The following is a 22,588-nucleotide window of genomic DNA, read 5'->3' on the forward strand; positions in this document are numbered from 1 at the left end:
TTGCACAACACTTTGGTGCACACTGCAGTTCATATCACTGGTGTCCTGTCTATGGGGTTATGTGGATTGGATATCAAATTTAAATGACTAGTATCTGATCCAGCATGGCAGATGCTGTATTCTTATTATATAGTGAAACTTAAGTATTTTTTACTTATCTGAGTAATGCTTTTCTTTTTCTCAGGATGTAGATATGATGGATCAAAATGGAATGACACCTTTAATGTGGGCAGCTTACAGAACACATAGGTAATTAACTCCTAATACAGACTTGTTCAAAGCACTTAGCCTTGCTCAAACAATATAACATAGGACACACAAGTCACTATCTTTAGCTAGCTAAATTATTCCCATAGTGCCATCAAACATGCAATAATCTGTCTGATTTATTATAATTAATGAAGAAGACAGGACATTATTTGCCTAACAGTATTACTATGTTTTCTTCTCCCTCCTCTGCTTCTCTTTCTAAAAGAGTTGTATGATGAAGGGTGAGAAATGTTTGGTACCCTTACTGTTGTGCATCAAATACATAAGCATTTGCATGATATTACATGTTTGTAATGATACTGTCATTTTTTCTGTGATACATGGGAAAATAAGAATTTATTTGAAAATGTGATCTACTATCATATACAAGACATTGTTAGATAGCCCTGTGCAGATTCCATTCAATTCAAAAGATTTTTTTTTCCAGAGACAGCAAATATGACCATTAATGCTTACCACTAGAAAAAGGGACTATTATAATTTGTAATGTCTGAGTTGATACATTAAGGTGCTTAAGTAGGCCAAACTCATGGACAAAGTGCCTTGTGATTTTTAAAATTCTTTATGGATCTAACCTAGCTTTTATTTTTCTAGTGTGGATCCAACTCGATTGCTGCTTACTTTTAATGTTTCCGTTAATCTTGGGGACAAATACCACAAAAATACAGCATTACATTGGGCTGTGCTAGCGGGAAACACTACAGTCATTAGTCTTCTACTAGAAGCTGGAGCTAATGTTGATGCCCAAAATATCAAGGTAAACATTTTAATACTTTAATCATTTATTACAATGTTGTACAGAAATAATTGTTAAAATCTGAATCTTGATTATTACTAAACGTTTGATAATTCCTAGGAGGTGGTGTCTGGCCATGTTGAGCAAACTATGCAATGAATTTGGGGACTATTTTCCATCAAGAGTGGCCCATATCCTCTAATTCTGTACCTACAAAATTACATTTGTGAAAAAGTGTTTCTGCAAAAACATAAAAGCAATTATTTTGTGCACTCAAACATGTGTACATCAGTTTTTGTAGGAGCACATACTTGTGAGTATAAAATTGAAAAACTGACTGAAAATTTAATTTTGCTAAAAGTTTGAATGTTTTGAAGTGTAGGATGTTTGTTGTTTTCTGAAAAGAGGGGACAAACTCCAATTTACCACCATTTTCAAGGCAATCAAAATGAACCATAACTACAGAATACTGGTTACAGCAAAATAATTGTTCCACTTTTCCCACGTGACTAAATTTTGTTTTATGGGAGGGGATGGAATGGAGTTATCAGGGAACCAATTGAGTTTCTATGGTTCAACATTAGCTCCAACTTATGCCTTTGGCACAAAGTCCCTATGTCTACACCGCAATAGAAGACTTATGCCATAGTCATGGCTGGCCTGGGTCAGCGGACTTGGACTCAAGTTCCAGGGCTGTATAACTGTGATATAACTGTTTGGGCTCAGGCTTCAGCGTGGCCTCCAAGACCCCCTTGATGAGGTGTGGGATTCGGAGTCCAGATTTTAGCCTGAGCCTGAACATCTGCATTGCTGTTTTTAATCCTGCAGCCTGAGCTCTGCAAACCCAAGTCAGCTAACCTGGGCTCTGAGACTCTGTGCTACCAGGGTTTTTTTTATTGTACTCCAAGAGACCATCTGCCAGTAAATAATTGGAATAATAGAGCTTTAGTTTGCAATACCTCAGCCATTTACCAGCACATGCCGTATGCTAAAATTGTGGCAGTTGGCACAACTCGAGCATACAGCCTCAATTGACTATTTGCTTGTGAATGCCAGAGGTGTGGGATTCTCCAGTGGCCATTTTTAGTCACAATCCTGAGTGGCACAATAAGGGTGGACATACTGGAGAACCCACCCCAATATTTGCCATTATAATGTACTGCATGTGGTATAGGTCAGTTAATCTAGCATTTCACAATATTTTTTTCCTAGAGGGTTCACTTGAGGTGGTCAAGGCATTGTCTTATGTTGTCAGCCCCAGAAGCAATGAACTTATGAACTTTATTGTGTATATTTTATTTGAACTCACACAGCACTGTTAACAGTATCCATTTTCTTGGTCAGTGTGGGTCAGAGCCACAAGTAAGTGCAACATAAGTTCACACCAATTGAAGCTGTTACTGTATTCTAGACTGTAACAAATCTTGGTGCTCTTGAATTAAAACTCCTAACGAAGTCCACATAACTTTCTCCATGCTTTGAACCCTAGAATCTAGGCTCACACATTTACTTGCATGACTATAATTACCTGTATAGTTAACCACGGATGTGTTATATTTTCAGCCTCGACTACATGTGGCATCTCTTCAACTATTAATTATAAAGTGACCATGTATGTAGTAATATATATATATAAAAAATCACCTCACCTAAAATATTGCTTATCATAAAGGGATATCCTTTAGTCTGGAACAGTATATTTATCCTCTCTTCAGTTATTGGCAGGCAGCAGCAGTGAGACAGAAAATAGACTTTTAGAGTGCTGGATCATGGTTTGTTCTCCACAGACATTCTATCTCTATCACACATGCTTATTCTCTAATCCACGATTTTCTAAGTCAAGAATAGACGGGAACTACAAATGGATAGAAGAAAATGTTTAACCACTGACCTAAAAAGCCAGATAAATGGTTATGTAATAAAACAGCTACATTCTCTTTCTAATAAATAAGCTCTAAACTATTTGAGTATCAGAGGGGTAGCCATGTTAGTCTGAATCTGCAAAGGCAACAAGGAGTCCTGTGGCACCTTATAGACTAACAGTTTTATTGGCGCATAAGCTTTCGTGGGCAAAGACCCACTTCGTCAGATGCATGTAATGCAAATTCCAGAGGCAGGTATTCTCCTCTGGAATTTCCACTACATGCATCTGACAAAGTGGGCCTTTGCCCACAAAAGCTTATGATCCAATAAATCTGTTAGTCTATAAGATGCCACAGGACTCCTCATTGCTTAAACCATTTGAATGATTCATAAAACAAATGGTCATGGCTTTTACTGCACACTTCGTTCACTAATGTGAAATTCTGTGGTCCCTGTGGATAACATAGGTAGATTTTGAACAGTCACATTGGCTGTCCAAGTCTTAAAGCAAAAGCCCCAGTCTGTATTACTAAATAAAATAATGGCGCGAGAGAGATCATAATACTATGTCCATGTGAATATCTCGTCTTCAGAAGTCTCTCCTTTTTCTTTCACCTAATGAATTCTAATGGAAATCAGACAAGGAACTTTTTTTTGTCATAAATAGTCATACCCAAATGGCTATGTCTGCACTGCAAATATACACCTGTGGCTGGTCCATGCCAGCCACAACATGAGATTGCATGGCTTGGGTTGTTTCATTGGAGTGTAGACTTCTGGGTTTGTGCAGCTGCTTGAGTTCTGGGACCCCCAACTTTGCAGGGTCCTAGAGCCTGGGCTCCAGCCCCCAGTCTCAAACTCTGTACTACAGTGAAACAACTCCACAGCCTGAGCCCAGCAAGCCCAAGTCAGCTGGCACAGGCCAGCCACAGGTTTTTCATTGCAGTGTAAGCATACCTAATGTCTTTACACATGTGGTAGGCAATCTTTGGCCCACAAACCACATGCAGCCTATCAGAGTAATCTTGATTGGGAACCATGAAATATTTTGATGACATTGACCATTCACAACTTCCAGTGGCAGTGGTTCTCGGTTCCTGGCCAAAGGGAGCTGTGGGATGCAGTGGTCAGCACACCCCTGGAACCGCTCCATCTACGAGCTCCACTTCCACAGGTCCCATTTGCTAAAAACAGCAAACTGAGGCCACTGGAAGCTGCATGGGGACATGCCTGAAGTCAGCCAGTGTCAGCAAAATGTCTCCCGGCCTGCAGTCAGATTACCCTGATGGGCCGCATGTGGCCCATGGGTTAAAGGTTGCTCACCAGTCTTCTATATTTTCTGGGAATGAGCAGCTACCTGACAGACTTCCAAAACAGATAGTCCAGTAGCAATCATGAGTGGTCCCTGAGGCGGTCCATCACAAGCATATATCTCATCATTGAGGATTCTCATAATAAATCTTTGTGTCACATAGGAGAAGTATAAATATCAGAATTTCAGCTCCAGGAGAAGCCTCAAGTCAGGTTTGTTACCTTCTTTCTGCAGTGGAACCTAGGTCTCCTTTATGTTTTCCACCTATTTTCCTGATCCCTATGGTGCCTTCCAAAAATAAAAGGAAAAAGCACAATCTCTCTTGTAGTTCTCTACTAGCTAAGATAGTTTGGCTGACAGACCTGCCCTAGATGTACATTCAATTACTAATACAGATCCAAGACTGCCTGGATCTGATCTTACTGTAGTGTGGTCAGGTTCACCATCCAAACCTGAACACTTTGCACTTGGTGCTCCAGACGCTGGTCATTTAAATACCACAGATAGGGACTACTTTGAACAGGGGCTGATGAGAGTTCTGCAGGGCCCCGGGCAGCACATTTTTGCGGAGCCCCCCTTTGGAGAAAAAAGGCATCAAATGCGCAAATTAATGGCTATTTTCATATTAAATGTGAATTGGGTAAATTTGATAGAAACTTAATTTAATTGGATAATTTTTATTTTAATTATATTGTACGTCATTCTTAAACAAAATTCTACATTAATAATTACAAATTTTCATTTGTATTTAAGTCTATTATAGCTGTCTAGCTCTTTTGGCAGCACATTCTTCAATTATGTCATTAAAGTCCATTTCTTTACACAGGTCGATTTCAATCGATATAATTGAAAGTCCTACAAAACGCTCCTGGCTCATAGTAGATCTTAAGTAATTCTTTATTAGTTTCAATTTTTCCATAGTACCTTTTAAACTGAGATTACATTCTTCAAGTTTTCTTTTTTCCTTTAATTTCTGGCTTCCCGCCATACATTTTCTACCTGCGTCTCTTGCTCTGCTAGTCATTTTATAATTTGGGGTTGTCGGCAAATTTACAGTTATAAAATTGTTATTTATCTGTAAAAAACGGAGTGGGTGACGTGGTGCATGCGCCACGGCCACAGCCGACACAGGTAATAGCACGTGTGCAAATCAGTTTCAATCTGTCGCCCGCTGCGTATTCATATTACTTCATTACGTGTTTCACATATCAATATTAAATGTTCGTTATTAAAAAACCTAGCCAATAGCCCGTCATAAGATGGGATTTCCAGGTCTCTCCTCCACATCTCTCTCTTTCTCTTTATCCTCCTCCTGCTGTCTCTAACAACCCCCCCCCAGCTCTCCTCCGCCTCCTGCCCCTCTCTCCATCTCTTTCTCTTCTCCTCCTGCCTCTCACTCTCTCTTTCTCTTCTCCTCCCCTTCCTGCCTCTCTCTCACTTTTTCTCTTCCCCTCCAACTGCCTCTCACTCGTGGAGCCCAAATGGCTGTTTGCGCTGCTTGCTCCCGCATGGCGGCCCAGCTGAGCGGTGCAGAACTCAGCTGAGCGCCAAGGCAGGAGGCGAAGGAGGGTGGGGCGGTGACATACACGGCCAGGGGGCGGGACTTAGTCTCTGTCATGCCTTTTGCCTCCCACCGTGACGCTCAGCTGAGTTCTGCGCCACTCAGCTGGGCTGCCGTGTGGGAGCAAGTGTCCATTTGGGCCTCGGGGAGCACAGGGCACAAACAGCCGCTTGCGCCACCGCTTGCTCCCATGCAGCGGCTTAGCATGGGGCCTATTGAAGCGCAGAGCCTGGGGCAGTCGCCCCGCTCACCCTGCCCTATATCCGCCACTGGCTTTGAACATGTCGAGGAAATTCTGATTCAGAGCACAAAGAAGACATCCATCAGAACCACTTATTTATCAAAATGGAAGAGACTCTCAGTTGCAGACTTCAGATCTTTGACTATTTTCTGCATTTATAATTCCTCTAGCCCAGTGTTTCTTACCTTTTTTTTTTTTTAATAAAGTACCCTTTAAAAAAAAGTATAAGTACCCCCAGTACCTACAGTTTTCAGACACAAAATGTTGTTCTACCATTGCAACACATTTATTTAAAGAACTTAATTGTAGCCAGGTGGGGGATGACATATTTGGGTGAAAAATTTAAACAAAAATTCAGTTTCCTCCAAATTTCATTTGTATTGATGTACATTGACTTCTCTTGAGGCTATGTATACCACTGGGTTGAGTCACACCTATACCTCTTTCATAGAGCTGGAAGGGACCTTGAGAGGTCATCACGTCCTGTCCCCTTGCCCTCACAGCAGGACCAAGTACCATCCCTGATAGATTTGCCTCAGATCCCTAAATGGCCCCCTCAAGGATTGAACTCGCAACCCTGGGTTTAGCAGGCTGAGCCTCAAACCACTGAGCTATCTCTCCCTTCTGTTTATTAAGCCTCATCTTGCAGCAGTCTTAGTTTGCCATTGTCCTGTGTTCAGTATTAGAATATACTCTGTGTTCAGTATTAGAACATAAGAATGGCCCCACTAGGTCAGACCAAAGGTCCTTCTAGCCCAGTATCCTGTCTTCCAACAGTGGCCAAAGCCAGATGCCCCAGATTGGGTGAACAGAACAGGTAATCATCACATGATCCTTTTCCTGTCATCCATTTCCAGTCTGTGACAAACAGAGGCTAGGGACACCATTCCTACCCATCCTGACTAATAGCCATTGATGGACATCCATGAATTTATCTAGTTCTTTTTTAAACTCTGTTACTTGGTCTTCACAACATCAGGGAGTTCCACAGGCTGACTACACTGTGTGAAGAAAAACTTCCTTTTGTTTGTTTTAAACTTGCTACCTATTAATTTCATTTGATGTCCCCTAGTACTTATATTATGGAAGCAAGCAAATAACTTTTCCTTATTCACTTTTTCCATTACAGTCATGATTTTATAGACCTCTATCATATCCCCTCTTAGGGTACGTCTAGACTACATGCCTCTGTCGCCAGAGGCATGTAGATTAGGCTACCAGACATAGTAAAATGAAGCGGCGATTTAAATAATCGCCGCTTCATTTAAATTTACATGGCTGCCGCGCTGAGCCAACAAACAGCAGATCAGCTGTTTGTCGGCTCAGCGCGATAGTCTGGACGCGCGGGTGGGGACATCAAAGGTATTTGTCGACCACCCAGGTATACCTCCTGGGATGAGGTATACCTGGGTGGTCGACAAATACCTTTGATGTCGACACCCGCGCGTCCAGACTATCGCGCTGAGCCGACAACAGCTGATCAGCTGTTTGTCGGCTCAGCGCGGCAGCCATGTAAATTTAAATGAAGCGGCGATTATTTAAATCGCCGCTTCATTTTACTATGTCTGGTAGCCTAATCTACATGCCTCTGGCGACAGAGGCATGTAGTCTAGACATACCGAGTCTCCTCTTTCCCAAAATGATAAATCCCAGTCTTTTTAAGCTCTCTTCATATGAATCCCCTTCCAATCCGCTAATCATTTTTGTTGCGCTTTTCTGAACCTTTTTGAATGCCAGTATATCCTTTTTGAGGTGAGGTGATCACATCTGTACACATTATTCAATATGTGGGCATACCATGGTATTATATAGAGGCAATAAGATACTCACTATCTTGTTCTAGATTCCTTTTTTAACAATTCCTAAAGTTCTGTTTGCTTTTTGACTGCCACTGCACGTTGAGTGGATGTTTTCAGAGAAATATCCACAATGACTCCAAGATCTCTCTTGAGAAGTTATAGCTAAATAAGTCCCAATCATATTGTATGTATAGTTGGGATTGTTTTTTCCAGTGTGCATTACTTTACCATTTGTCATTTTGTTTCCCAGTCACTTAGTTTGGGAGATCTTTTTGAAGCTCTTCACAGTGATGATGATAAATTTAGTTTAATCAACTGATTCAATAGTTGATGGATTTTCCATCAACTAGTTGATTAGCAGACAATGGGAAGCTGCAGTGGGCTATATCCCACCTGGGAGCTAATCCTGCTGTGGCTCTGCCTTTTAAATGGATTAAGAGCTGATATCTCTTAATCCATTTAAAAGGATTTTGTACAGCGGGGGGAGGAGGGAAACCTGCAGGAGCTGGGAATCAGCTGTTCCATCTCATGCTGGGTCTCCCTGCTGCGCCTATTGGCTCTTAATACATTTAAAAAGCAGAGGTGCATCTGGGACTAGGCTCGTGCCCGGTCCCTGCTACACCCTCTGCCTCCTCTGCTCCCCATGGAGACAGTGCTGGGGGGAACTGACTTTTAAGCCTGCTCTTCCCCTTTGCTGCTTCTATTGGAGGCACCAAGTGGGAAGGGTTGGGGAGGGAGTAGAAGCGAGTAGTGAACTAGTCCCTCGATGATCCAGTAGTCTTTTGCTTATCGGATAGTCGACTAGTCGCTTACATCTGTACTTCAGTCTGCTTTGGTCTTAACTATCTTGAGCAATGTAATATCTACAAATGTTGCCACCTCACTGTTTACCCCTTTCTCCAGATCATTTATAAATAGGTTGAATAGTATTGGTCCCAATATGAACCCTTGGGGGACACCCCTAATTACCTCTTTCCATTCTGAAAATTTACCATTTATTCCTACCCTTTGTTTTCTGTCTTTTAACCAATTATCAATCCATGAGAAGACATTCCCTCTTATCCCATGGCTCTTACTTTACTTAAGAGCCTTTGGTGAGGGATCTTGTCAAAGGCTTTCTGGAAATCTACTAGATTAGTAAGTCATGATTTCCCATTACAGAAACCATGTTGACTTTTCCCCAACAAATTATGTTCATTTATGTGTCTGACAATTTTATTCTTTACTATAGTTTCAACTAATTTACCCACTACTGACATTAGACTTACCAGTCTCTAATTGCCAGAATCACCTCTAGAGCCTTTTTTAAACATTGGCATCACACTAGCTATCTCTTCCAGTCATTGGGTACAGAAGCTGTTTTTTTTTTTTAAAGGATAGGTTAAAAACTACACTTAATAGTTCTGCAATTTCACATCTGAATTCTTTCAGAACTCTTGGGTGGATGCCATCTGGTCCCAGTAACTTGTTACTGTAAGTTTATCAATTTGTTCCAAAACCACCTTTAATGACAATTCCTCAGATTTGTCACCTAAGAAGAATGGCTCAGGTTTGGGAATCTCCCTAATATCCTCAGCCATGAAGACTGAAGGAAAGAATTCATTTAGTTTCTCTGCAATGACCGTATCATCTTTGAGTGCTTCTTTCGCATCTTGATCATCCAGAGGCCCCACTGGTTGTTTAGCAGGCTTCCTGCTTCTGATGTACTTAAAAAACATTTTGTTATTACTTTCTGAGTTTTTGGCTAGTTGCTCTTCAAACTCCCTTTTGGCTTTTTTTACTATATTTTTACGCTTAATTTGACAAAGTTTATGTTCCTTTTTTTTTTTTCCTGACTAGGTTTTAACTTCCACTTTTTAAACAATGCCTCTTTTTCTCTCACTACATCTTGTACTTTGTTATGAAGTCACTGTGGCACTTTTTGGTTCTCTGGCTGTGTTTTTTAATTTGTGGTATACATTTAAGTTGGGCCTCTATTATAGTGTCTTTTGAAAAGTTTCCATGCAGCTTGCAGAGATTTAACTTTTGTCACTGTCTTTTAATTTCTGTTTGTTTAACTTCCTCATTTTTGTGTAGTTTCCCTTTCTGAAGTTAAATGCCACAGTGTTGGGCTGCTGAGGTGTTTTTCCCATCACAGGGATGTTTTATTTACATTATGGTCACTTTTTCAAAGCGATCCAGTTATAGTCACCTCTGGGAACAGATCCTGTGCTCCACGTAGGACTAAGTCAGTAATTTCCTCTTCCCTTGTGGGATCTAGAACTAGCTCTCCAAGGGTATGTCTACACTACCCTCCTAATTCGAAATAGGAGGGTAATGTAGTCATACCGCAATTGCAAATGAAGCCCGGGATTTGAATTTCCCGGGCTTCATTTGCATAAAGCCGGACGGCGCCATTTTTAAATGCCGGCAGTTCGAACCCCGTGCCGCGCGGCTACACGCGGCACGGAGTAGCTAGTTCGGATTAGGCTTCCTAATCCGAACTAGCTGTACTCCTCGTGGAATGAGGAGTACAGCTAGTTCGGATTAGGAAGCCTAATCCGAACTAGCTACTCCGTGCCGCGTGTAGCCGCGCGGCACGGGGTTCGAACTGCCGGCATTTAAAAATGGCGCCGTCCGGCTTTATGCAAATGAAGCCCGGGAAATTCAAATCCCGGGCTTCATTTGCAATTGCGGTATGACTACATTACCCTCCTATTTCGAATTAGGAGGGTAGTGTAGACATACCCCAAGAAGCAGTCAGTTAAGGTATCAAGACATTTTATCTCTGAATCCTGTCCTGAGGTGATGTATACCCAGTGAGTATGGGAATACTTGAAATTCTCCATTATTATTGAGGTTTTTTAAAAAATGTTGATAGCCTCGCTAATGTCCCTTCTCATTTCATAGTCACTATCCTAGTTAGGTGGTCGATAATATATCCCTACTGCTATATTGTTATTATTAGAGCATGGAATTACTATCTGTAGAGATTCTGTGGAACATTTTGGTTCATTTAACATTTTAAGATTTTTAAAAAAGTTATAAAGTTTCTCCAGTCAAAGAATCTGCTCCTGCCTGGAACCTTAACATTGACATCTTGAGGTCCATTGGGCTTCCTTTAATCCCTTTTCAGAATGTTCTTTAGTTTATCTCACTCTGAAAATTATTTTCCTAATTACAGTGACTTCATACAGGAGAGTGAGAGAACTCCAAGCACTTACAGCTGATTCTCTCTTTATGGCATTTCATAGGGGCAGTGGTTGTGCTCAAACCTCACCCAGGTTCATCCCTAGTGTACTCTCAGAATTCCATCTGATTCAATCAGTTATCTTACCTGTCTTTTTTCTGAAATCTCTCTTGGTGAAAAGAAGGAAGTTAAGCTAGCTGGACATTTCCAGACTTGATTAATTACATTGACAGAATCAAACCATCTAGGCTGTTTCCATTTATTTCTGACTGTAATTATTCAGTCTAAATTTCAGACCATCTCACTGCAAAAAAATGGATATGTAAGTGGATAGCACTTCATCTCACTCTTACAAATTAGCTGGTAGATCTCTCCTACTAAACATTAAGAATTGAGCAACATCCTCCACCTGCTTCAGGAATATGTGCGTTTCCAGTATCTATTGACTTTTAACAGGCAATATGGGTCAGACATAACTACCAGAGCAGATACCAAATATGATAAAACAATGGTTGGATGCAGCTGACAATTTTCATTTCACCAATCCAAAAGGTTGCCAGTCTCAAATAGTGGAATCTATGCTGACTTGTTCTTAAGAAAGAAAGAATAGTTACTTAATCTTATAGTAACTATGGTTCTTAGAGATGGCAGTTAGGACTTTACAACCTTCCTTTCTTCCCCTTTTTCGGAGTCCTCAGCTACCACAGAATTTGAATTACAAAGGAATTGAGAAGGGGTTGCAGACACTTCATCTTTGATGCCTTTGCATGGGAGTAAAAAGAGATATATGCTTGTATATGGTTTCAACATATACTATTCTAAAGAATCTAGTATTGTACAGAAAACATGTAAATACCTGTGTGAAGATACACACTGACTACACCATTTCAAAGGACAACAGTTATTGTAAAGCAAATAAGTGTTCTTTTTCTTTTACAGTTCTAGGTACCCCTTATTGAGTTTGAGGGTTACAAAAATCTGGCTTTTTGTTATAGGAATTTTTCAAAATAAAATTTTGTTTATAAAAACCAGGCTTAACGTAAGCTGATGCTGTCCATAATAGAAAAAACATTGTTCTACAATCAGCCTTATTTTGTTCTCATGTTTTCTGTTGATTAATGTTCCAAATTTAGATTCTTCTGCTATTTTAATTATAGCTAGTTATCTGTAAATCAGGTTTTGAATTTTTTTGAGACCTCTTGTCAGTTCTGAACTTTTGATGTGGAACAGATGGTGATTTGGACGTATCTATAACCTTGCCTAGTAAGGTCCTTTCTGCAGAGAGCTTCTTGGAAATAACTAAAAATGTTGTCTAGCTTAACTATTTTTTGGATCTTTTGGATGGAAAATCCATTTACTTCCAGATTAGTTAGAGACTGAAATGCTACAGGTGAGCTAAAGCTTTTTAAAAGGGTGAAGTCAGTTCTAGGTGCTATTGTTAGTAAATTACATCACACAAGCTTTTTTGAGGGAGTTGACCCAGGTCATTACTAGTCATCCAAGTAAGGCACTGATTTTCTTTTGAATTAAAACATTGTTTCCAGGATTTTGGTTAATTATCAAGAGGCAGTAGGAAAAAACAGTGCTCTGTACTGAAATGGAAAAGCTTCTAGAATAAATTTGATCATCTTGATATGAAGATACATATGTTGAAGATCTGATGACAGTTAGGTGGTATCCTGGATTAATATCATACGAAGTATTGAAGTACCTGCTGTCTGCATATTAATTGCCATTTCTAATTTAATTAATATGGGGTTGTCCATTCCAACTGTTTTGAACTATAAAAACAAGAAGATAAACACCTTTTCTTGGTGGTAAAATTATATTCTTTTCTTTGAGGTTTGGATTGGAATGGAGGTAGAATGATTTTCATTACTGAGAGAAGTATTAAATCTTAGGCAGTAATCCCATTTTGTTATGATTCTTTCATACCCATATTTTTACCCATAATTTATTGAATGGACTGGGGTGGTCTCATAGATGAGAACTATTTTATAAGAATAAATACATGGAAATTTTATTTGAATACTTGTGATGTCTTCTGTTTCCAAAGGAAGGAGGAAAAGGCTAATTACACTGTCTAATCATGAATTTCTAAAATAAGGAGAGTATTTACTTAATGGGGAATGATTTGAATCTGCTAGTAAATCTTGGATTAGATCCTTGATGTGGTTTCTTGTCAGGAAATTTCAGTCATGTCTTTTAAAGGCTTGATTGTGAATATCCCCAGTTCAAGTGCCTAGCCTATTTTTTTTATTATTATTAAGATCACACATGGTGAAACATATCAAGCTAAATATTTATTACTATCTGACTTGGAGATTAGTGTATTAATAGTCCAGGATTGAGATCCCTGATGTTTGTTATAAATATTAAAATGTATTTAATAAATAAGTCATGCCTCCATATTAATAAAAGGCATGGCTAGTTGATCAGATTTTTTTTTTAAGATTTATTTAACACTCCTGCAATCTTTTTATCTAGACAGTCCCAAGGTGTCATATAGCCCTCTAGTAGAGGAGATGCTCAGTTGCATCCAAAGACAATAGCAGGTTTTATGTTGGAGAAAAACTTCCAGAGGTTATTACTTGTCCGCAGATAATCTTTATAGTTTGGATATGTAAAAATACCAGTGCCTCAGATTTTCCAGAGATTAGTGATACAAGAAACCAGTAGATATGTGAATAGACAGGGTATTCGCTATGGCAGAGTCCCACATTTTTTTTTGTTACCTCAGAGGGATGAGCCTATATCTTAACCTATATTTATATCTTAACTTATATTTTAATGCTCTGGTTGAATGACATAGAGGATAAGGATAACTTTTGGTCTAAATTTTCTGATGAATTAGGCTTGCTCAACACCTCATACATAGGAAGTGGAAGGAAACTCCCTGAAAAGCCACAAAATCCATCTTAGGTTTTCCATTATGTACTACTTAATCCCTTAACAGACTCAGGATGAGACTTTCAAAGGCCCAAATGGGGGCATCCAACTCCCTCTGAATTTCAGTGGTAGTTAGATGACTAGCTGTTCTTTGTGCCTTTGAAAAACTCCCTCCCCTACTCCCCAGTTGCTAGTACACTGTGCCCTTTCTGGGTAACCTCAGTTTCTGGTACCTGTCTCATTTTTTTTTAGGCATGGCCGAATGATGGAGGATTCAGCTATTTTTCAAGCCTCCATGAATGCTTTGTTTAGGAGGGGAATTAACTCCAGTAGAAGAGAGGAGGAGTCAAATGCGAAACTGGAGCTGGAGGTACCTGCAGTTGGTTATCCCTTGCCTCCGCTATAACACAAGACCCTAGTCACAAACTTTCACTTAGCTCTTTTTCTTGGAGTAGAAAACAGATATAAATCTCTGTAGATGGAAATCCGTTTAGTCCTCTGTCTTTCTCTCTCTCTGTCTCCCCTCCTGAGTGTGCAGTGAGAGATGAACTAGGACAATGTTGTTACTGCCTTGGGATCCTTCAAGATAAGTGAAAAACCTGGCACACACCAAGCATAAGGACCTCATAATGGTAGGATAAACTGGGTGCCAGCAATCGTTACACTTTCTGTCCTTTTCCATTTTCTTCCTAAGAACACAAAGGCTGAGGCTAACATAGTAATATTAAAATGTGAGAAACTTTTCTCACGGAAAACATTTTGTAGTACAGTACTAGTGATTTCTGGTGATCTCTTCCTTGTGGCATAGATGTAACTAAGGAGTAATCCTATGCAGTGGAGAATTTCCATGATCCAGTGAGCAACAGATGCTTTTTTTGTTTGGTTGGTTTCTGCTGACTGTCAATAGTTTAGAGAGGAGGGGGGAACAGATAAGACGTCTGTTCAGGATATTTAAACACAGATTTGTTATGACAGAGGATCCCTAAAGGCAATAGTTGTAGCCACATTTGAGGCACAGAAATTATGTCATGAACGTGGATTTAATACTGTGCTCATCACTGAGGCACTTATAAAAAAAAAAAAGTGAAAAGAAAAAGACTGGAGGGAATGAATCGTCTTGTTGGCGTCAAAGCAAGCATCAGAGTAAAATTATACCAGAATATTATTTAATGTTTTTTCAGTTTAATAATTTTATGTGGGTGATTTACTATTTTAAAAGTAGACGTGTTCAAAATACTTTTAAAAATATTTTAAATTAAATTTCTCCTATTTTTCAAACTCCTGGCAGGGAGAATCACCACTTGATTTGGCAAAACAGAGAAAAAATGTTTGGATGATCAACCACTTACAAGAAGCGAGACAGGCAAAGGGATATGACAATCCATCATTTCTGAGAAAGCTAAAGGCTGATAAGGTGAGAAGAAATCTCTCGTTTTTCATGATATAAAAACATGTTTTTGTCATGTTCCTCCCTTTTCAAAATAGGTCTTCAACATTACAGAGTACAGCATGTCACCAGAGCTCATGTATATAGATATTAACAAGAACTTTTCCCCATATTTCAGTTCTGGAATTATCTCATATTGTCATGCTATATCTAGCTTCTGAATCACTGCCATTGCAACCTTTCCTTGGGATAAAAAGTATAGGAACATAGTTTCTTCCAAGGGTCAGTGACAATGCTGTTCCTTGTCTGAGCAGAAGGGAGAGTACCATAGGAACAGTGTAGTTCTCTTCTTGTGGAAAATCAAGATACTTTGACAAATGTAATCCTCAATCAAACTCAGAAAATCAAAATTTCAGTCTATTTCCTAAACTTCACTCTCTTGTGTAACTGCTGGTGAGTTTTATATGACAAAGTGAAGCAACATGGAGGCTGAACATGACACTATAATGGTGGCGTATGAACCTTCTCCAGTTTTCAAAGGCCTTTTATTTCAAAGGCCTTTTATTAGGTAGAATCCTATTGGAATATATAACCTTGGCACTGGTTTGATGGATAAACAATTCATCTGTCAACTTAAAAAAAAAAAGCACAGCTCAATTTAACAAAAACATACATTTTATACAAAAATAAACTGCTTTTAAAAATCACTTATAGTGCATTGGCTTGGTGGGCTAATGACATTTTAATGTTTTGTTTCCTACTGAATGACAATTTAAAAGCAAGGTGTACTCTGTGCACAGGAGGAATATTGGAGCGCTACCCATGGCCTGAGCTGAGTGGTATTAATAAATCTTAATGTATAGGGAGAATGGATGGAATACATGATAGAACCTTTGAGGAGGACAGGGAAATGGAAGTGTCTAAGAGAAATGTCTGTCATAAATACATACATAGGATTTCCATACAGAAGTAATTTTTATTTGTCAGTGAGATGGCTTTGATGACAGTTATTCTCTAAATGTTGCACATGAGGGTTGAAATTATTGTTTTAGCTCAGAAATAGTGTATCTTGGTAATGAAAACTTTAGCTGTAGTCTTCAAGGACAGTCTGTTCTCAGTCATTTTTAAGTCAACATTTGTAAATACTTACATTATTACTCTTTATTCATATTGTGATAGTGCCTAGAGGCTCCAATTAAGTATTGGTATATCAATCAATAATTGGTCCCCACTGTGCTCAGCAATATACATACACATGACAAAAAGATGGGTCGTTAAACCCAAATGCTTACGATATAACTACAGGCAGTCCTCGACTTACGCGGATCCGACTTATGTCGGATCCGCACTTACGAACGGGGCTTTCTCACCCCGGAGGTTGAGGTGGCGGATTGCTACCTGCGAGCTCCGGGGCGAGAAAGCCCCGTTGGTAAGCTGCTCCGGTGCCCCTGGTCTGCTGGAGACCGTCCCCAGCAGACCACAGGCACCGGGACTGAAGCTGCAGCCGTGGCGGGGTCCCGCGCCTCTGAGACTTTGCCAGAGCAAAGCCTCAGAGGCGCGGCACCTTGCTGCCGCTGCGGCTCTGCTCCCCGTGTCCCTGGTCTGCTGGGGGGGGGGGGGGGGGGGCGCAGCTAGTGTGCCCCCCCCCCCCCAGCAGACCAGGCTTTTGTTTTGGACCCTGGGGCAGAGCAGCTGGGGCGCTGCCGATTGGTCCTGCAGCGTCACTCTGGGCACTACTGGACCAACCCGGCAGCACCCCAGCTGCTCTGCCCCAGGCGTCCCCAAGTCAGCTTCTGCTGAAACTGACCAGCGCTGAGTACATGAAGCCCGAGGCAGAGTTGCTCTGCCCCGGGCTTCCTGGAATCAGCTGCTGATCAGTTTCAGCAGCAGCTGACTTGGGGACGCCTGGGGTTCTTAAGTTGATTCTGTATGTAAGTCAGAACTGGCGGTCAGTTTCAGCAGCGGCTGAATCTGGACGCCAGTTCCGACTTATATACAGATTCAACTTAAGAACAAACCTACAGTCCCTATCTTGTACGTAACCCGGGGACTGCCTGTATATGGAATCAAAGGTACATGAATATTAGGTAAGCAGTTTTACTTTTTGCAAGCTTCATAGCATCTACAATATAATACATAGCAGTTGAATATTTCAGTTGACTTTTTTTATAACTTGAATGTAGCTTGTACTCTGAACTGTGTATTTAAAAGGTAATTGCTTGATTTGTTAGTGCCTACTCTTTGCTTATATGTCAGACCATTAAGAATTACCATGTAAGTAGAATTATGAGCAACTTTCATCTTTTTATTTTGTTTTTAAACTTAGTTATTACTTTTCTCACCATATATACTGACCTCTGTGCCCTTTCATGATAAAGTATCATTTGTATTCTGTTCTTAGTTATAAAGCCTCTTGTAGGTAATAGGTACTGAGCATGTCACTTGTACTTTATGTCATTGTCTATTACAGCCATGGCCAACCTGCCGCTCGCGCCGCCCCCCCTTCCAAACGGCTTCCCCCCCAGGCTTTCCTGTGCTTATTGTGTCAGAGCTGCAGGGTTTTAAAAATGCACCCAAGATGGCGGCCATCTTAAAGGGGCAGCTTCCTTAAAAAAAATTTTTTTTTTTAATTTTTTTGTTTTTCCTCAACAATTCTGTTCTGGGGGGGCTTTGCTTTCCCCCTGCCCCTCTTGACAATTCTGGTGCAGCTCTTCGCATTTTTTCTGCTTCTGTTTTGGCTCTCTTTGTTAAATGGATTGACCGCCCCGGTCTATTACAATGCAGAGTTGTTTCCAAGTGTCTTTACTAGAGTATCTTTATATAATTTCATTGTACTGGCTCTTCACTACTGGGATAACTAAAATAAAGGTTTGCTTTAAATTGTGGCTGTTATTACAAAGAGAGTATTGGAAAAATGTGATGATGTAAAGGTAGCACTTTTTCATCCCACGAACCTGCTTCCTATGTGTTTGATTAGTTTACTGACACAATAAGTTTCTATTCTTCTGTTCTGTTAGCACAGCAGAGCTACTGTAGTTACGATAGGGAACTGGATTTTGTTCCAACTTGAGTATGATTGGTAGAATGGTTAACTAATTCCCTCTGGAGAATATTTACCTCAGAATTTAAGAGCTATACATCTCAATAGCTCCTATACTACCTGTCAAATATTTTAGTTGGGTAAAGGTTATAGGAGATTATGTGCTAGTCAGAAAGAACGTAATTTGACTCATATCCCAGAGTGAGTTTACAGTTATGGCAACTACAAAATCTTTTTAGTTATCAACTTAGTACTTTTGTTATGAAAGTCATTGAGACACAAAGGTGGAACCTTGTGTTACTGCTTTTAACCATTTTCCACTCCACTTTACTATAGTTACTTTTACCCTTTACTTAGCAATATGTTCTTTCCTAGATTTCAATATGCAGTGCTGCAAAATTTTTCCAAACTGTCATGTTTAAAAAAAAAAAAAAAAAAAAAAAAAACTTACAAGTTGTCTCTTAACTTCCAACCTAATTGCATTATGGCTTTTATATTTTTCTTAATGTGTAAAATATAATTGCCAATTTATACATCTCTCAAATATCTATAGTGGTCAACCATGTTACCTGACTTACTCAAAATATTCTGAATTCTCTCTTTAATTAATCTCTCTCAAATTGAATATAACATTTTACATATGAAAATTGTTTGACTTATCATTGATACTGGAAGAGAAATCAAGGCATCTTTTAGTCAGAAATCTCTAGTTTACATGAAGAAAAAAATGATTTGCATAATATGAATATGCTAAAAAGAAAAAATACATTTAGAAAATCAGCTTTTTCTTGCTTATCTTACTAAGGTTCTCAGTCTTAAATGAATTGTTATGACTGTTAAAGTTAGACTGTGTAACAATTACCTACAAGAACTGTTTCTAAAATTATCTAAATGGCTTATTGAAATATTTGTTTCTGTGCAGGAATTTCGTCAGAAGGTGATGCTAGGAACTCCATTCCTAGTTATTTGGCTGGTTGGGTTTATAGCAGACCTAGATGTTGATTCTTGGCTCATTAAAGGGCTAATGTATGGTGGTGTATGGGCTATGGTACAGTTTCTTTCAAAGTAAGTATTTTATCAGGCAACTTTTTTCAATCTAGTACACCTAGATAAATGTTTAAGATATGGCTTGTTCATTTAATTAATAAAAATTGTACTTGATTTTTTGACAGATCTTTATACGGCTTTTGGATATATAGCATTCTTAGCAAGAACTTCTTTTTTCTCACTATTACATTTCAGAAAAAGGACCATGTGATTTGGCTTTCTAATGCTATGTCATGTCAGAAATGTTGCCCTTGAATTAATTTTAAATGAAAGGCACTGAGTTAATATGGCTAGGAGCAGATAAACATTTTGTTTTCAGCAGAAGGGAACTGGATGTCTATTTAAACCACTAGTGTAAACTGTGAAGGGAATAGTTAAGAAGAAAGTTTTCTTAGAAGGGGACAGTAGCAGCAAGGTGGAATTGAATATAGGTTAATAAAAATAAATTACTGTTCAGAATTAAAATGATGAGACCTTCAGAAAGTCATTCAGAAACTGATACAAAATGGAATACACCAAGAATTATTGCTGTGGTCAGAAGAGATGATTGTAAAACATCAAGTAAGATATTTTAACTCTGTTTTAAATCTGTCATCCAGTCACTAACCCCCCCCCCCCCCCCGTCTCTCTCCTGAAATATACAAGAGCCGCGGCAGCTCCTGTACATTTTGAAGGGAGAGAAGCAGTGGAAACCTGTGCCAACAGAGAGCAAAGCAGTGATGGCTCTTGTTTCCCTCTGTGCCTATTCCTTTTAAATGTACAAGAGCTTTAGGCGCCTCTTGTATTCTCCAAAGGGAGAGGAGCAGCAGTGGGACTAGAATGAGCGGGACTGTTCAAATACACTCTTGCACCATTTCCCTGATGCCTTCTGCCCACCATGAAGACGGTGTTGGGGGGAGGGGAGACTGGCATTTAAGCCAGCTCCCCCCCCCCCCCCCCCGCACTAGCTTGTGTCCCCCCTTGTTGCCTTTCTGTGATAGAGGCAGCAAGGAGTGAGGGGGAGGGGAAAGGAGAACCAACTACTCTAGTGCCTACTCGACTAATTGTTTCTAGGGATGTAAGCGATCAGGCATAGTGGTAAATTGCCCCCTAAAGTTGGCATACAGGGCAACCTTCCAGTTTTCCCCATCTCAAGATCTACTTCATCTTTAGATCAATTTAGGTTCACTTAAGTCTGGTGTTGAGCTTTCAATATGATTGATTCTGGTAAGCCTCTTACCTGAAGTGGTTTGATATACTTTGGTTTGAGCGTAAGTAGCAATGAGTCCCTTATTTCATCAATATCTAGATTTTGATCTACAGATATGTTTGTAGCAATGTAACGGTAATACTGCGTTCCAGGCTAGAACTTGGACCGCCATGAGACTGATAGCGAAGATGCTGCTCTGTCTTCTACTTACTCTTGACCATTTATGTCTCAGAATTCAAAAGGTGAAAGTAACAGAGCTGATAAGTAAGCTCTGTGCAGATACAAAATTGGTACTAACGTGCAAATGCAAAAATGATTGACAGATATTGGCATCTGCTGATGCGGAAACCAGTTGATATCCACAAATTTGCCGGGTTCTAGATATAAATTTTGTATCTGCATTCCCATCCTATTCACAATAATGACCGTGGATATTTGTGGTCTCTACAGATTGAGGGATTCTCTTCTCACCACCTTTACTTTTAGTGGGCTGACATGTTCTCCTTGTTTTCCAGTCTTTTCAAGGTTTGTGGATTCTCTAGGTGTTGTCTACACATCCTGGTTCTGGAGCTGAAAGCTGGTCACCTAGCCTTTGCTCAAGGCAAAAACTTATTTACCAAAGAAAAATTGTGTCGAGGCAGATGATTTGAACTGAGTCTTTGTACCCTAAAAGAACAAATGTCTTGGGTATAAGTCTGGAAGTATTTATTATATAAGGGAATAAGTCCTAACTAGGTCTCTCCATTACCGAGAACAACACCCATTTTTTCCAGTTCTTCTTCAGGGTCAGCAAAGATCTAGTAACATTGGTAGACTCCCCTATTGGACTGAAGTGCCATTCCTACAAATGTGAATACACAGAGGTGATACTCTCAAAGAAGAGCAGTTACTGGTAAATAACCTCTCTTTTTAAAAACAAACTTAAGTAACAGCGAGGATATGATTCATTATTGTTAACAGTGTTGTTGTAGACATGGATATTAGAAAGACAAGGACGATTAAAGTAATATATTTTATTGGACCACTTCTCTTGATAAAAGTGAAAGTTTGTCTCCTAATAAAAGATAACGCATGCCAACTGCGTATTTCTAGTTAGAATAGGAGACAAACTGAGAAGAAGAGCAAGATAATACACAGGTGACAGTTGACTGGAAGAGAAATGTAATTGTATAAATCAAGGATGTAGTACAAGGTGCTTTTTCTCATTTTGGATAAAAATGATATAATAAAGAATATTCTCCTAGCCTTTAGAAGGTGGGTATTAACAGCTGACACAAACATTTTGGTGATAAGATAGTGGAAGAGAACTTGAGATTGTTATTACTATATGTCTTGGTAAACAGGTGAATGTGAGCTTGGAGTAAGCTGATATATCTATGAATGGTGTAGGTTGAAAGGATATGGGTTAAAGTTAAAGCCAAGTGTATACCAAATTATTATTGTTACTTTTTTCTTTGGCCTTTTACATAATTACAGTATATAACCACCACTGGTAAGAAGATATATTAATTTGTTCTGTAATATTAATGCTGCTGTACTATATGTTTCACAGGCACTTAAAATGATCATAATTTACAACTAGAATGATATAAAGATATACATGCATATTTGCATTAATCCAAACAATTTAAGAGGGTTTTTTCTTTAGACTTTAATTACTTTGTTAGTTTTCTGGTTAAATACAGGGTTTGGTACATCTTTTTTGTCTCCGTCCTATAGAGAGCAAAAAACAGATTACAAAATTACAATAGAAAATTGTAAAGTTGGAGTACAGAATATCTTTAAATTTGAAGTCCTTACTTTATAACTGTAAAGTGATTAAATTAACCTGTTCGTATTTAAGTTTCCTTGTTTATTTTTAAGGAAAGAATCTTTTATTGAATAGCCATAATATAATATTATTACTACAATATGTATCTGTTTCTTGTGGTGGTGATTTCTTTGTGTGTAGTTGAACTTTTACATAACACTGAATTCTTAACTTAAAAACAAACTCCGAACTCAATCTGTAAGTATTCAGGAAATTTAGCATTCCATATGTAGCTGATTTTCCTAAGAAAGACGTTTTGAAGCCCTTTTTGGTCT

General features: G+C 39.3%; 1 protein-coding gene across 4 annotated transcripts in view; it reads left to right on the top strand.

The window, feature by feature from the left end:
* The window catches only part of ZDHHC17 (zDHHC palmitoyltransferase 17), a 123,517-nt gene that overhangs the window by 49,956 nt on the left and 50,973 nt on the right, over positions 1 to 22,588 (top strand). For all 4 annotated transcript variants that reach the window (XR_012904821.1, XR_012904822.1, XM_075932172.1 and 1 more), the window contains exons 6-9: positions 185 to 249; positions 865 to 1,027; positions 15,129 to 15,254; positions 19,190 to 19,332. Coding sequence is in view for 2 of the 4 variants with exons in the window: in XM_075932172.1 (XP_075788287.1) it covers positions 185 to 249; positions 865 to 1,027; positions 15,129 to 15,254; positions 19,190 to 19,332 (497 nt within the window). In the remaining 2 variants the exon portion in view is untranslated. The remainder of the gene's footprint in view (positions 1 to 184; positions 250 to 864; positions 1,028 to 15,128; positions 15,255 to 19,189; positions 19,333 to 22,588) is intronic.

Source organism: Pelodiscus sinensis, chromosome 1, assembly GCF_049634645.1.
Source record: "Pelodiscus sinensis isolate JC-2024 chromosome 1, ASM4963464v1, whole genome shotgun sequence".
Taxonomy (NCBI): Eukaryota; Metazoa; Chordata; order Testudines; family Trionychidae; genus Pelodiscus; species Pelodiscus sinensis.